Source organism: Sturnira hondurensis, unplaced genomic scaffold (genome assembly GCF_014824575.4).
Source record: "Sturnira hondurensis isolate 20B ecotype Veracruz unplaced genomic scaffold, ASM1482457v3 Scaffold0003090, whole genome shotgun sequence".
Lineage (NCBI taxonomy): Eukaryota > Metazoa > Chordata > Mammalia > Chiroptera > Phyllostomidae > Sturnira > Sturnira hondurensis.
In genome coordinates this window covers 193,576-210,356 of record NW_028075721.1, presented here as the reverse complement: position 1 = coordinate 210,356, position 16,781 = coordinate 193,576, and the positions used below count along the sequence as shown (strand labels likewise).

Here is a 16,781-nt window from a genome sequence, read left to right as displayed (position 1 = left end):
ATAGGAATTGCATTGAATCTATAGATTACTTATGGACATTTTAATGATGTTAATTCTTCCTACCCATGAACGTAGTATGTGCTACCACTTATTTGTATCTTCTTCCATTTTTTCTTCAGTGTCTTACAATTTTCCAAGTACAGGTCTTTTACATCCTTGCTTAGGTTCATTCCTAGGTATTTTATTCTTTTTTTCTTAAAGATTTTATTTATTTATCTTTAGAGAGGAAGGGAAGGAGAGAAGGAGCGAAATATCAATGTATGGTTGCCTCTCATGAGTCCCCTGCTGGGAACTGGCCTGCAACCCAGGCATGTGCCCTGACTGGGAATCGAACCGTGATTGTGTGGTTCGCAGGCCCACGCTCAATCCACTGAGCTACACCAGCCAGGGCTGGTATTTTACTCTTTTTGAAGCAATTGTAAATGAGATTGTTTTTTTAAAATTTCCCTTTCTGTTAGTTCATTATCAGCATATAAAAATGCAACTGATTTCTGGATATTAATTTTGTATCCTGCTACTTTGCTGAATTCAATGATCAGTTCTGGTAGTTTCTTGGTGGAATATTTGGGATTCTCTATGTACAGTATCATGTCATCTGCAAATATTGACAGTTTTATTTCTTCCTTTCCAGTTTGGGATGCCTTTTATTTTTCCCTCTAATCTGATTGCTGTGGCTAGAACTTCTAGTCCTAGTATGTTGAATAAGGGAGGTGAAAATGGACATCCCTGTCTTGTCCTTGATCTTAAGGGGAACCCTTGTAGTTTTTTTCCAAGAATTTTCTAGTATTCCATTGTCTTCTGTGATTGTATTCCCATTTATATCTCCTCTTTATGCATAACCACCATCTGCAGGTGACCCACAGATTTGAAACTCCAGCCTTGACCTTTCCTTTGAGTTCCAGACCCACATACCTAACTACTTTCTTGCTCTCTCCTTATGGATGTCAAAAATACCTCAAAGTCAACATGCCTAAATATAAACTCATCCCCTCTTCCCCAGACTTGGTTCTCTTTCAGGGTTCCATATTTCAAAGCAGAGATCTTCCCTTTGTCTAGTTAAGTAAGTTAGAAACCCAGGATTCATCTTTGGTACCCCCACCCCTCTTGCCCACCCCCTTTTCTAATCTATTTTCAGGTTCTCTTGGTTTTTACTTTTGCAAGTCTGCTAATTTCTATCATCCCTGTCTCTATTGACCTGGTCCTTTCTTGTGGCTTCCTGCTATGCCTTCATCTACTCTTACTTTTGTGTATTCTATAAGTACAAAGTAAATCTTTTCATACCTTGATTAAAAACCCTTAAGAGCCCTGCTAGGGTTTGTAAGGTAGAAAAAAACTCTTGAACATGCCAGACCCACAAGGCACTACACTGGCTACCATATAGATCTCCTGCCCAATTTGGATCACTTTTCTTTTGAGTTCCACTTATCTCTGTTCAGTTTCCTGGAAGCATCCAGATCATTGTGCCACAGTGCCTTTGCACATGGTATTTCCTCTGCCTGGAGTGGTCTTCCTCCCAACTACCTCCCTTCCCCAAGCCTGCTAGTTGTCTGCCTGAAGCTTCAGATCCCAGTGGAGTAGTCAGTTCCTCAGGAAACTTTCCCTGATGCCATAAACAGGTTAGTTTTCCAGCTGCTTATAGGACCATGGATCTCTTCCATGCAATCTGTTTCATAGCTGTCAGTTTACATTTTCTTGTGAGATGGTTTACTTATCTCTCTTTCTCCTGAAAGCAGAGACTATGTCTATATTCATTTCATTATAATCCAGCATTTAGCACAGTGTCAGGCACATAGTAGGCATCCAGAAAATGCTTCTTTTATAAATGAACAGGGAATAAAGAGAAAAAGAAAAGTTTACAGCTTGGCTTTGTAAAATGGAGCTATCTGCTCTGGAAGAGTTAATGCAACCCTCAGTAGGCCCAACTTGAGTTTGGAGATAATTAATGGTGGACCCCCCACAGCAGCACATGGAAGAGGCTTCAACGCCAAGGTAGACTCTTCCTTAGGCCCTGTGTTCTGGGAGAACTTACCAATGTGGGGGACTCTGTGAGTGATGGGGGCGGAGGTAGTTGAGGTGAAGCAGAATCCACATTGGTATTCCAACAAGCATTCCAGCGTTTACCACCTGATGCGGGGTAGAAAAGACTTTCTCTTGTTAGGCTCTGGGTAAGGTTGGAAGCCAAAAAGACATCGTAACAGTAAATCCTGGAAGCCTAAGACTTCCTTTACTGCAAAGGAAATGTGAACGAATGTTCTCTTTAAACCTGGAGTAGATTCCAGCCTGTGTGTGTCTAGGTTATGGGGAACCCAGGAATGGAAAAGAGACTGTTTACTCTCTGCCCTCTTGGAATTTCCTCCGGTTTCATTCCTCTGTGCACCAGTGTTTCACAGCTTACGTGTAGAATGAACATTCACCTGTTAATGAATGCCCCGCTTATTTTCACTTTCTTTTGATGGGCCTGTGGGATTGAGAACAGGGAGGCAGGAAGGAGGTTGGTTTGTTCCATTGAGCAGCTCTGTTAAGGCCATATCAATCACATCTTCGTCAGGCTTCCAAGACTCTTGACCTACTACTTGGTCTCTCTTAAACGTATCATACTTTTGTGTCTTTGTTTTATGTTTCTCAAATTTCCAGGTAAATCCTTGCACTTGACTTTTGAGTAAGGAAGAAAAAAGAGATTTTTTTTTCTTTTAATAGGTATAGGTGTGTACATGCATGTACCTTTTGGTAATGTGGGAGTGGGGAGGGACAACGATGATCAAAGATTCTAAAGTAGAAAGTTTTTTCATTCACCCAGACTGCCATACCGTGAAACTGTCCAGGCAGGAGTTCTGGATTTCATAACTGAATTGCATTATTACAGTGGCACAGTTTGGCAATCTGGGTTTACATAGTTTTTTTCTTTTGTTGGAACAAGGAAGGCAACATCCGTGCCTCATTTATCTATACTTATTAGTACCATATGCAAAAAAAAAAAAACATGAAAAAGTCCACATCAAGAAAGGAGAAAAGTAATTCTTTGAAAAATATTACTCATTCTTGTTGCATGTAATAGCTCTTCCCAGTAGGAAATTATTAACCTGAAGCCACTAGCAAATCTGAGGCTTTGAAGTCAGGAAAAATAAGAGTAATTCTCTGAGCATCTTGGCTGGTATATTATTTTCTGCCCTTTTATATTTCAAACTTTATAAGTACTGTTGAATTCTTGTAAGTTTTTTAGTTAGTTTAAGTCACTGTTTGTGCCTAGGGTGTGCTGGCCTTAAAAAAACCTATTACAGACAATGTCAAGCATACAAAAAAGTGGAAAGGGGGTGTGGGTGGCTCGGGGGAAATGTGTGGGGCAACTGAAATTGAACAACAGAAAAAAGTGGAGAGAATAGTTCGCGAACCCCTGTGTGCCCGCCACCAGCTCCACAGCCGTGCGAGGAATGGCTGTTTCTGTTTCATCTCACTGGATTGTTTTCACGTGAATCCCAGACACATTTCATCTGCAGTATTTTATTTAATTAAATTAATTAGTTAGTTAATTATTTTTTTGTTTGGCAGGACAGATTTGTTTATTCTCAATCATGGGTCTAATAGATAAAACTTTAATCTAGAGTAGCATACAAAAAAAGATTCTCAAACAGAAAACCACAGATTGTGTCATATAGTACCCTTCCATTCAGTGCACTAAGTCAATTACAGTAGCATCTCTCTTTCTGAGTCTGTCTTCTCCAGACATATTTAAAAGTTAGTTTCACTGAAATTTACAGTACAAAGACTAGAGAAAAACTATTGATAGGTATCAGCCCACGTGGCCCTCCATTTTGTTAAGGCCTCTTTCACAAAGGAGGACTATTCAGCAACCTGTTGACATGCGAATAATGGCACAGTTAGCACTACTGTTAGGGCAGATGCAACCAAGTGGGTTCCGTGTCCGCAGCTATCTACAAGTGTTTCAATGTGCATCTCTAAAAGAAAAGGACTCTTATAAACCACCACACCAATTTCATACCTATAAAACTTAATGGTAATTATTTTAAGACATCAAATATTCAGTTAGTTTTTACATTTCCCCAATTACCTTACAGTTTCATTTTGTTTTGTTTGCCCCACCACTGGTTTATTGGAGTCAGGATCCAAACAAGATCGATCTGTCTCCTATGGCTCTTTTAACTGATGGGTTCTTCTTTTTTAACCCCTTGAAATTTGTTATTGCAGGAACTAGACATTTTGTCCTGTAGTTTCCCACATTTTAGGTTTTACTGAATTGTGGGTGAACATGTTCCTCTGTCTCTCTGTGTTTCCTATAAACTCATGGGTGGATCTAGAGGCTCGATCTGATCTGGATTCTCTTTCTTTTTTTCCTTTTTGATGAGGTGGTGTGTGATTCCATCAGGAGACACCTAATATCTGTTTGCCTTTCTTGGTATCTCAGCTTTTGAAGGGATCTCCTGGCATGATCCTTAAGATTTTCCAAATTCTTTCCCCCTGGATTCTAATGTCCATCCAGCCCTACCACTGTCTGTTGACCTCCATAAAGCAGCATTGCAGCGTATTGGTTACCATTGGGTACTTTGAACAGAACAGAGGGGCACAGTCCCATACCCAAAGAAGAGTGTTTGCTGATTGCTGAAGTTAGCATGAGCTCAGGACTTTGGCTTTCTTGGTGGAACTAAACTCTCTTGCCAGCAGAATATTTTCATTATATATGTTCCATTTGGTTGTAATTGAATCTGACTTCCTCTAGCCATGCTCTAAGTTGGCTCTTTTTTCAGCCCCTGCCTATGATTTGCTCAAATCTTTGATTCCTAGAGACTGGTGGGCCTGTGAGTCCTGGCTGATGTGCTTGTGGGAGACATGGCTTTTTACTAACATGTAATGGGAAGGAAACCAAGGTAAAGTCTCCCTTGGGCGCTCTGTTCCTGGAAGACTCTGCCATTGCCTTGGCCCAAGCCACCATCTGCTCCTACTTGGAATATTGCAGTGATCGCCTACCTGGTCTTGTCTGCTTCAGCCTTTGCTTCTCCTGCAGCTGGAGTGATTGTATTACTATGGGAGCCACGTCCCTCCCTTGCTCAAAACCTTCTAATGGGCTCTGATTTCACACAGAATAAACATTGCAGACCTTGGCAGGGCTCCGAGGTCTTCCTTGTGGGCTCTAGTTACTGACTGTCCTCGCCTCCTGCTCCTCTCTTCCTTTGTTCCCTCCAGCCACACCGGCCTCCCTGCCATTCCTCACACCTGCTAGCCATGCTCTCACCTCCAGCCTCTGCTTCCTTCTTTTTCTGCCTAGAATCTTCTTCTTCTAGATACTGATATGGCTCCCCTGCCGCATCCTTCTTTAAATCCGCTCAGTTGTCATCTTCCCAGCGAGACTTTCTCACCACCCCAAACCCTCCTCCCACCTCTGGCACTCCATCCCCTTGCCTCCTTCCATTTTTTCTACTCATCTGCAGCCTCCCAACAGATTACACCATTTACAAAAAGAACCGCCCCCCCAAAAAAAGAAAAACCCATTGCTTATTGCCTGTTTCTCTCAACTAGAAATTAACACTTAGAAGCACAGGTTTGTTTTTTTTTTTTTTGGTCTGTGTCATTTCTGCTGACTCTCCACGTCTAGAATACTAGATGCTCAATACTGCAGGACTGCAGATAGAGCAGGGCTGGGTGAGGCTGGGAGTAGCTGGTGAGCTCCTCTGCTAAATCCGAGTCTAGTTACGGAAATAAACCTACTACACCCAATTTTTCATTGGTGTCTTGATTTCTGAGCAGTGCCTCAAAAGGCAGTAGGAAGACATACTTGCAGAGAAAGGCCCTTTGTAGAGTTGTCCAAGTTGGCTGTAGTGAAACCTGAGGGCCCCAGAGGCAAGGTGCCTAATGCTGCTATTTATAACTAAGATTCCAGTATATGTTTTCCAGCCACACTTACTCCTTTCAGCCTCCCCGTATGCTCAAGTCTGTCACTCAATTAGCTAATGGCGTCTTTAGTCCCATTATGCATTGTAGGGCTCCCCTGGCTCAGCTCTTTTTTTAGAAGAGAATAATGGGGTGTTCTGTTCTCAGAGGTTTAATTTTTTAATAGCCTTGCCAATTAAATGAAAACCTTTTTCCAACTTTTTATTATGAAATTTTCAAACATACAAAAAAAAGAATGGAAAGAGTAACACAATGAACACCCAGATGCCCTCCCTCCACGTAGGCCCAACCCTTTTTAACATTTTGTCTCGTTTTTTAACCAGCATGTGTGAGCCCGTGGGTGTGGGCATTTTTCCCTGAACCGTTTGAAGGTAAATTGCAGATATCATGGCACTTTAGGCATAAAAACTTCAGCCTGTTCTCCTATAAATCCATCTAAGACTAAGTGCTGATATCATCCTAATCTTCTCTTGAATCTCACAAGAAAAAGAACATTTATATGTAAAACCATAATACCATTATGGAACCTAAGAAAATTAACAGTAATTTCAGAGATGATTTAATATCCAGTCTGGATGCAGATTTCTGCAAGACTGTTTTTTTCAAGCCCAGGGTTAGTCAAAATTCACACATAGCGTTTAAGTTATAGTTCTTCAAATCTAGGAGAATCTCTTTCCTGTCCATTTCTAAAGAACAAAATGTATTTAATAACATTCTAATAATTTTTTTAGTATTTTTAAAAAGAGAGAGAGAAACATTGCTTTTTTTCCTGCTTATTCATGCATTCATTGATTTGATTTTTGTATGTGCCCTGACTGGGGAATCAAACCTGCGACCTTGGCACATTGGGATGACGCTCTAACTAACTCATGGAGCTACCCAGCCAGGGCTGATACTGACTATTTGAAGACTCCAGGACAGTTACTGTATAATGGTTTGTCTCTGTGATGGTTATGTAGCTTTCCTGGAAAGATTTTGTGGAGTTTGTTGCCACAACCTGAAAAAGTCTCAGAAAGGTCAAAAGAATAACTGACTATAGAATGAACAAGTTAGACCAAGAGAAATTGGGACTCTGCAGCCTAAAAACAGGGAAGTCAACAGGGAGATAATAAAAATGACAGTGTATTAGCACCTTCCTGGGTGCCGTTATTTCTTTACAAGTGTCTTCCCTCCCCCTGTTCCCTAGGGAGACTGGTGGTCACGTGAAGTCATTTGTGTTGTGCCGCACACCTGTTGGGTAATAGGACTGAGGTTGAGCCCAGTGTGCCTGGCTGGCACCTGCCCTCCACCTTTGTGCTGTTCTCCCTGCTCAGGACTTCAGCATGGGACCTCAGAATAACAGAGTCGGGAGCCACTCCTTGACTTTCTTTTTTTTAAACAGTAATAAACATTTATTATCTCATGGTTTCAGTGGGTCAGGATTTGGGAGTGGCTTCTCTGGGTGGTCATGCCTGGGATCTCTCAGGAGGTTGCTGTCGATTTGTTGGCTGGGCCGCAGTCTTCTGGAGGCTGGAGCAGGGCTGGGGCTTCACTCCCTGGGTGGCTCACTTGCCTGGGTGGAAAGTGGTGTTGGGGGTCGTCAGACCTCAGTTCTCCCTCTACCCCAACCACTCGTAGACTTTTGAAGGAACTCATTTTTAGATTATCTGTTATTTTATAGAAATATTTGGAATTCACCAGGCCCCTCAGTGAAACTGACTGAAAAGAGCAATAGACTCAAAAAGATTTGGAAAGATCTTTTATAGGGAAGAGAGGTTAAGGGAGGGGAGAGATGCTTAGGAGAACTTAAAAGCCCGAAGGGTAACTGGTTTCTACTTTATTATAATAGATCCTTGAATTGATCCAGACTTTTTTGCTAAGTTAAAGGGTCTTATCTGTTTCTTAGATTTGGGGTAGGCTTTTCTGTGTGGGAGGTTGTTTCTAGGAAGTGCTTGCTTGTCTTGTTCTAGAACTCCAGTGAGATAGCTTATAACAATACAGTCACAACTAAGAGATAAAACTAAGTGGTAGATGGGGAGGGAAGTTGGATATGTGGCACTTGCCTGGTCTGGCTTTGTAAGGTGGGGGACGCATGGAAGGACTGCACACCCTTTGGAAATCCTCATAAACGCTGCTCTTTTGGTAATTATTGAACAGCCCTAAACTGGAGGTTACAGCTCCCAAGCAGTGACTGGCTGGAAGCTGTCCATGTGGCCAAGCTTGGTGGTGGGAGTTGGGGGGGTGTGTGTGTGGCAGTTCCCAGCCCACCTAGGGTTTGGGGCTTCTGCCTGGTGCCAGTTTGTTCTGTTTTCCTCCTGTGGTTCCCCAGCTCTTCTTGCTTGCCCATGGGGCTGACTTGACCTAGTGTTCGGGGACTGTGTGAATCTGAGCTGCCTGCCTACCTCAGTCACAGAGCCAGGTGTCGACTGGTCTCGCCTTCTGGGACTAACCCAGGGCTGTGAGACTCTGTGGCCGACTCACTTGTATTGAAGTTTTATTGCTTAAAAACCTTTTCCTTATTTCAGAATGAAACATTTTCAGGGTTGAGAACAATAACACTTTTTAACACAAGTAAGAAAAGAATAAACCCCTGAAATCCTTCATCTAGAGATGACTCCTGGTGAAATTTCCCCAGGGTCCCCTAACCTGTTTCTTTTCTTTTTACCACTATTTTTATATGGGTAGGGGGATGCTGCCTGACAGGACTATTTCTTCCTCTGTGTGCCATCAGTATTTCTACTTTTTTTATGGTCCCACAAGTATAAGCAAACAAATAAGTAACTTGGATGTTAGGGAGTTAACCTAGTAATCTAAAATGTTTAGGAGAGTACAGCCTTCCTTATCAGCCTTATACAACAGTGATGACAATTAGACAAATATTCCTTCCCTTTCTTTTTTCCATGCCACAAGACAGATTTGAAGATGCAGAAAAATGTTGCTAGGGGAGTTGGAGTAGGTGAAGTGGGAGCTTATAACTTACAGAAACTTAACTCTGGGTGCATTTGCTTTCTTCCATTCATGTTGCCTTTTGTGTCCAACAGTGGAGAACACACAGCTGACCCTGAACCTGCAGACAGAGAACAAAGGCGGTGTTGTCTCAGGCGGCGAGCTGACAATTTTCCTGGACGGGCCGACTGTTGATCTGGGAAGTGTGCCTAATGGCAGTGCCGTGACAGACGGTGAGTGCTGCCCTGCTCCCAGGGGTGGGGTGGGGAGTAGAGGATGTGTCCAGGGTTTGGTTCTGTACCAGGTCCCTGGGTTTGGGTACGGCTCAGCCGGCCCTGGCCATAGCTACCCTTGATTCTTTTTAGCATCCATAGCATGATCAAAATCATGACATGATTTTACAAGGACAGCTTTCTGATAAAGGACCAAAGTAAATGTCAAGTGTGTGTAAGCATTGCTTGATTTGAGAGCAGAGAAAAACACCTTTTCATCCCACATGGGCTTTGGAAAATAAAATGTCTTTATTAAATGTTACTTGGCCCATTTTTCTTCATCCCAGTACAGTTAACCTTCCTAGGGAGCTTGAAGGTGTCTTTTATGAGATGGTATTGGTTGGGAAAGGGGACTCTGTCTTAAGAGATTTGCGCTAGCAAAATATATTCAGAAGCAGGAAATCTGGAGTGTTTCCCACTATGTCCTGAATGTGGGCTGTTTGTTTTTTGATCTAGTCTCAAATTAGTCACCTTTGGATCTAGCAGGAAATTATTTCATGAAGTCTGAGATGGGTTGGGTTTCTCCGTAATTTTTCTTGTTAAATGTGATGTAATTAAGGTACTTTCCAGGCCCGAAACAGGCTTGCTATACTTTCAAGGGAGTGAAATTTGAATTGTAATTCAAGGGCACTCAGTGAATGGTGGGGTCTTGACTTGAGATTCCTCCCTCAACTGGACTGGGTGGTGCTTGGGCACATTTGGTGCTTGGAGAGAAACAGTGCCTGTGTAGATAACTGAGCACTGAGTGTGTGCTAGGTCTTCAACCAGGGGATAGCAAGGGGGCAGAGGCAGAATTCACATGGTGTCTCCTCCTAGGAGCTTATAATTTACTTGGTGGGGTAGGGGATGCTAGACCTCAAACAAGTAAACACAAATAATTGTGTAACTGTAATGGCGATAAAAGCTATGAAGGAAAGTTAGTGGTTGGTATGAGATTCATGTACTTTAGGGGGTCTCATCTAAATCAGAAGGGGCAGGGAAGGTTTCTTTGGGGAAGCTGATACCTGCTGGAGTATAAGAAGTTTAAACAGGCCAAGGTGGGGGTGTGGGTCAAGGGGTGACTGAGTCAGAGGTGGAGGGTCCCATGTGCAAAGGCTCTGAGGTGGGAGTGAGCTTGGCCTGTGGTAGGAACAGGGCTGGGTTGTGGGTAGCACGGAGGGTGGTGGGAGGTGAGGCCACAGAGGCAGGTCGGCTCAGATCACACAGCCTTGAAGACCTTCATAAGGATTTTGAACCTCATCCTAAGAAGCAGGAAGCTGTCAAAAGGTTTTTAGCAGAATTGTATCATGATTTGATTTTAATTGAGTCTGATTTGGCTTTTTAAAAGTTGTGATATGAAGAAATGCCCCAATTCCTTGCCCCAACTTTGTGTGGTCAGCATCTGTTCTCTGTGCCATGTGGTTGGCTGAGGTTCATCTAATGTGGAAGGTGACATGCTAGTAAGTGCCTTAGACATTCCTGAAGGTCTTAGAGAAGAAGAGCTGTTTCCCAGGTGTGAGCCCCTCTGACTTGCAGCCCTGATCAGATCTCACCTGGCTGCAGTGCCAGTTCCTTCTCGTGCTGCTTGCTTGACTGTCTGTGTTCCCTGCATAGTGGGTCACTAATACACAGGTGAGCTCTGTTCCTGTGGCCACATCTCAAGCAAGGGCTGAGCTTCTCAATGTTTGTCTTTTCTTGTGACGGACCCCCTTTCCAGGATCACAGCCGTCTTCGAGAGAATCCAGTGGGACAGCTGTCACTCCAGAGAACCGGCACCAGCCCCCCAGCACAAACTGCTTCGGAGGGAGATCCCGGTAAGACCCCTGTGGATGAGGAGGAGCTTGGAAGATGCTTAGAGCCATTGAAAACATGCTGGCAAGTGGCGAGGAACAATTTATGTTAGAAACTGGTGGAAATTTCCAGAGAGCTTATAACTGACTCAGTGTGTGAAGGAGGCCCAGAGGGGAATACAAAATACAAAACTCAGGATTCTCGGAAGGGTCAGGGGTTGCTTGTCAAACATTGGGACTGGCTAGGTTGGTTATTTGGATAAGAGGAACTGCTGAACAGAACTGGACTGCTTTCTATGCGTCAGGTGCAGCGGCCACAGCTACCTTTCCAGGATACATACAGAAATGCTTAGTGCAATGCTTCTTTGAATACGACGTTTTCTGTCTGTCTGTTTCTACTTTGGGGGCTGATCTATGGTTCTCTTTGGAATGTTGGCTAGGACCTCCATACTTAGAGTCTGGGTTGTATTATATATGTTATACGTATCATGGATGACTTCATTTTATTTAGTGATGTTCCTATCCTATGCCTGTGTTAATGGTGCAATCTTATTTTCATGGCAACTGAATCCCAGGCAGGAGAGTAGTTTTAGGTATATTAGGGAGATGGGGAGGGGGTTGGGAACCTGTTTTTTTAAAAATATATTTTATTGACTATACCATTACAGTTGTTCTATTCCCCCCCTTCAATCCCCTCCACCCACACCCTCCCTCCCCCACCATTCTCCCCTCCTTAGTTTATAACCACGTGTCTCAAGTTCTTTGGATTCTATATTTCCCCCACTATTCTCGCCCTCCCCCCTATCTATTTTCTGCCTACCATCTATGCTGTTTTCTGTGCCTTCTCCCCTCTTCTCCCCCTCCCACCCCCCTGTTTCTAACCCTCCATGTGTTCTTCATTTCTATGGTTCCACTCCTGATCTAGCTGTCTTCTTGGTTTGCTTTTGTTTTAGGTGTGGTTGTTAATAACTGTGTGTTTGCTGTCCTTTCACTGTTCATCTTTTTCATCTTCTTTTTCTTAGATAAGTCCCTTTAGCATTTCATATAATAAGGGCTTGGTGATGATGAACTCCTTGAACTTGACCTTATCTGAGAAGCACTTTATCTGTCCTTCCATTCTAAATGAAAGTTTTGCTGGATAAAGCAATCTTGGCTGTAGGTCTTTGGATTTCATGACTTGGTATACTTCTTTCCAGCCCCTTCTTGCCTGTAAGGTCTCTTTTGAGAAATCCGCTGACAGTCTGATGGGTACTCCTTTGTAGGTGACTGTCCCCTTATCCCTTGCTGCTTCTAGGATTCTCTCCTTCATTTTGGTCTTGGCTAATGTAATTATGATGTGCCTTGGTGTGTTCCTTCTTGGGTCCAACTTCTTTGGCACTCTCTGAGCTTCCTGGATTTCCTGGAAGTCTATTTCCTTTGCCAGACTGGGGAAGTTCTCCTTTATTATTTGTTCAAATAAGTTTTCCACTCGTGGCTGTTTCTTTCCCCCTTCTGGTACCCCTATAATTCGGATGTTGGAACGTTTAAAGATGTCCTGGAGGTTCCTAAGCCTCTCCTCATTTTTTTGAATTCTCATTTCTTCATTCCTTTCTGGTGGGATGTTTTGTTCTTCCTTCTGGTCCATTCCATTGATTTGAGTCCCAGTTTCCTTTCCATCACTATTGGTTTCCTGTGCATCTCCCTTCATTTCAATTAGTTTAGCCTTCATATGTTCCTCTAATTTGTGACTATGTTCCTCTAATTTGTGACTATAATCTACCAGTTCTGTGAGCATCCTGATAAATAGTGTCTTGAATTGTGCTTCTGAGAGGCTGGCAATTTCTCGGTCGCTTAGAGTTATTGGCTCTGGGACTTTGAGTTCTTCTTGCGCCATCTTTTGGGCTGTTCGTGCCTGTTCCATAGCAGGATCAGAGCCCTAAAGTGTTCACTAGAACAGGGCAACTAAGTCGCTGGGTTGTGACGTTGTATGTGGGGGCGGGGTCAAAGAGGGACAATGGCTCTCACTGGTATTGCAGGGCAACTAAGTCGCTGGGTTGTGACGCTGTATGTGGGGGCGGGGTCAAAGAGGGACTATGGCGTCCTGTCCGCCGCCTGCCGCCACGGCCCTCACCGGTGCCGCAGTTGCTGCCGTCACCGGGCCCACGCGTTTCGTCCCACTGCACGCGAGTGTGCCACCGCCGTCAGCCCTCGCCCCCTGGGGCCTGCGTGGTCTGTCTCACTGTGCGCGAATATGCGCCCGCGGTCTGCCCCGCACCCCAACTGGTTCCCGTCTGCCTGCGCGCCTGGGTCGGGGGCCCTGTCCTGCCCGACCCTGCTCGCTGCTGGCTCCGCCCCTCTTACCGTCCCCGTTGAACGGTTAGATGTAGTCGGACTTCCGTATAATTCAATTTTCTGTCCTTTGGTTGTGTCTTTGTTTCTCCAAACCTTTGTTTTATTCAAACTTGGTTGTGGGAGAAGGCACAGTGTTTCCACCTATGCCTCCATCTTGGCGGAAGTCGGGAACCTGTTTTTATTGTTTATTACAATGTACAAAAGTCCCAGGCAGTTTAAGGAGAAGAATCATAAGAATGAATTTTGCAAATTTTTTACTCTGTGGAGAGTAGGTGAATTAATTGGTAAAATCTTCCCAAACAAAACCAAGGGCATGGAGAAAAACACTTGGGGAAACAGTATGGCCTCAACTGATACCCACTGCGTCTGGAAAGGTTCCTCTGAGGATAGCCATCAGCCTCTCAGGATTTGGTTGTTCTGAGGATTTGTGAGGTTTCGGTGTCTGGAGCAATAGAGGGTTGGGTGTTTGGATATTTTGTCCGTAGCATCATTAGAAGCTGAGGTGCTGTTTTCCTGTCGTCTTTTCTCCAAGCCTCTGCAAAAGTGTCACCTTGCACTCTAAAGACCAGTTACTCATTTCTGTGACTTGGTGGGTGACTTACAGGTTGGGACGAATAGTCAAGTCTCACAGTGTAAGAACTGACACTGTACCTGACAAGTCTGTGTCCACCAAGGAATGATAGACACCCAGAACTAGAGAAAACAGAATGTCTTCAGCAGCTAGTGGCTGGCAAAGAGGGACACTCAGCATTTCACTCTCTGAGAACAATGCTTCTTAGCTCTGCACTAACCACCCTCTTGGCCTTTAGCTGACTTGGAAAGTTTGTGTCAAACAGCTGATACTTATGTGGAGCTGGAAGGCAGAGCGCAGCTTTTAACAAGTGTGGACTTCAGTTCTTGACCTATTTTATTGCTCTCTGAAGTTCTCTAGTTGAAAGACCTAGAAATTTGTCCACAGTATGCCGACAGGCCTTCTTTGTTGTTTGTGTTGAGGATTGGTGACTGCTAAAGCAGCAGCCAGACTTCGACAGAAAATCGCATGCATTTTTGCCATGACACACAGTAGACATTCAGTGCTAGTTAATTGTTGGTGGGCAAAGTATCTTCCAGCTCTTCAAACCACATAGGAGTCCTCTTCCATCCGCCTGGCCACTGCAGCTTTTTCATGCATGGCCTTGTTTTCACAGGCCTCGGCCATCTAAGTATTTATTCTGTGGTCACACGGAACCTGCTGCCATTCAGTAGCAAATGCTTTTGAAAGTCTCACCTGAAGGAAGTATCTTCTGTGTCCCTAAGAACCCCTTTCCCCATTGCTGCCGGTCAGTGTGCACACACAGGTGGTAGCAGAGCAGTGGACTCGATGGGTTCTCCCAGTACGGCTTGCTCTGTGATGCTGGACAAGTCACTAAGCCTCTTGGCACATCAGTTTTCTCAGGTCTTGCACACTGGGAGTGCTCAGGGAAAGTGGTGGGGGTTTCTTTGCTCTGGAGACTGTCTCTTGCACCCCTGTACCCACTCCCCTAACCTGAGAAATGTGGCATTACTGGTGCATTCACATCAGTTAAGAGGGTGATGAATCAAACCTTCAGGATTCAAGGACAATCCCCTGCTGTCCTTGGGTGCTGGGGCAGAGAGAGTGATGGGCTGCTGTCTGCTGCCTCCCAGACTAAATATTTATCTTTCACTGTCTGAAGGGTAGGTTTTTCTTGGACTTGGGTGCTGTTTACCATGATCAAAGGTGCTCTGACATGCCCGTGAAGGTGAAGATTGCAATGACAAAGCAGCCTTTTCCACTGCATTATTAAGCCATAGAACTGGAACCGTGTAAGGGTTTTATCTTAGGGGTTCATCTATCCAAGGTCATCTAGCTAGCAAAGGCACCTTTTGGTTGCCAATCAAAGCCTCCCAGCTCCATCTCTCAGTGAGATCTTGCCAACTCCTTAAGAATAATTGAGTAATCCCTGGCTGGTGTGGCTCAGTGGATTGAGGCTCTGCTGGCCTGTGAACCAAAAGGTCGATGGTTCAATTCCCAGTCAGGGAACATGCTTGGGTTGCAGGCTAGGTCCCAGGTTGGAGTTGTATGAAAGGCAACCAATTGATGTTTCCCTCTCACATCGATGTTTCTCTCCCTCTCTTTCTCCCTCCCTTTCCCTCTCTCTAAAAATAAAAATCTTAAAGAAAAAGAATAATTGGGTGAAACAGCTGTAGTTATTTTATCGTCTGATGTGCCACATGGAAATCAGCGTGGGCTTGCCACCAAGAATTCACATGGTATAAATGTATTTGCAGACAGACTGTATTGGTACATAGTCAGTGGGTCTGGTTGATTCGAGGAAGAGTTAACATCAAGACTGTTGTATAGTCCTTTGTATAATGAAGTATTGACCCTGTGAAAATGAGAGAATGATAGTTACATTAATATGATGGAATCTCGGAAACATAACATTGAACAGGAGAAGCAGGTCACACACACAAAAAATACAGTATGATGTAATTTATATAAAGTTAAAAAATGTAAAATTAGGTCATATAGGTTTTTTATGAATGTGACTTCATAGTTAGTAAAACTATAAAAAATAGAAGGGAGTAATTAATGCTGAATTCAGGAGAATGGTTATCTCTGGGGACATGGAGATGGGTGTAATGAGGAAAAAACACACAGAAACTGCTAAGCACTGGGAATGTTTCCATAAGTCTTAGCCTGGGTAGATCCCTGAGTGTTCATTTTATTGTTTCTTTAAACTGAATACAGGGTTGGCAGAAGTAACGCCTTGAGTGCGGTTGGTAGGGTAATAATATGAGTGTAATAACTGATAGTTTTAATTTGAACATTTCACCTAAAATATCATATGGTGTGCTTGAGTGTGATATTGTTATGTTACAGAATTACATGCTTATGATTTTGTAATAAAAGATTTTATAATAAAAAGGGGCATTATTTGTGCCAGACCCTGTATATTTAATATAGTCTTTTGTTTACATGGTACATTTCACAGTAAAAAGAGTGTCACATACTCACAGAAAACTGAACTGTGATGGAGAAAGTGTTTGCTCTTGAGGCAGACAGATTTCAGAATCTAGGATTTCTCCAGCCTTGATAATGACCACTTACTTCTATTTTGCCCAGTTGATGTACATAGCAATGTAGCTGATGATTCTAAGTTGGTGCTCCACATTGGCCTTGTGTTCTTGTCACTTAGAAATCTCAGGCCTGAGGATTTAGTTTGGGAAGTAGGGGAATGGGTTCCAGGTGAAAGCTGGTCGCTGCCAGGTAATGTGTTAGCACAGCACTAAACTTGGTGGCCTGAGAGGGCTGGCTCACACCATTTGGTATTTGATTGGAGTGGGTTGAGCCTGTGGCATACCCAGGATTCTGTTAGTGTGCCACCCTGCCTTATGTCCTCAGCCAGCATGCATCATTCCAGTAGTGGAGAGTGCCCAGGGTGTCACAGGGCCCCTGGGGAGAGTGTGTGCTCACTGGCATGGGGAGTACATACCACACCCTTTTATAATCCCCGTGTGCTTGTTTTCTTTTGCCGGAATGAGGGCTGGCTTTGGGAACGACACCTAAGTCAGTGCAGGT

General features: G+C 43.8%; 1 protein-coding gene across 5 annotated transcripts in view; it reads left to right on the top strand.

Moving 5' to 3' along the window:
• Positions 1–16,781, top strand: part of WWP2 (WW domain containing E3 ubiquitin protein ligase 2) — a 151,887-nt gene that overhangs the window by 58,927 nt on the left and 76,179 nt on the right. For all 5 annotated transcript variants that reach the window (XM_037041380.1, XM_037041381.1, XM_037041382.1 and 2 more), the window contains exons 5-6: positions 8,922–9,059; positions 10,795–10,891. In XM_037041380.1, the coding sequence (XP_036897275.1) occupies positions 8,922–9,059; positions 10,795–10,891 (235 nt within the window). The remainder of the gene's footprint in view (positions 1–8,921; positions 9,060–10,794; positions 10,892–16,781) is intronic.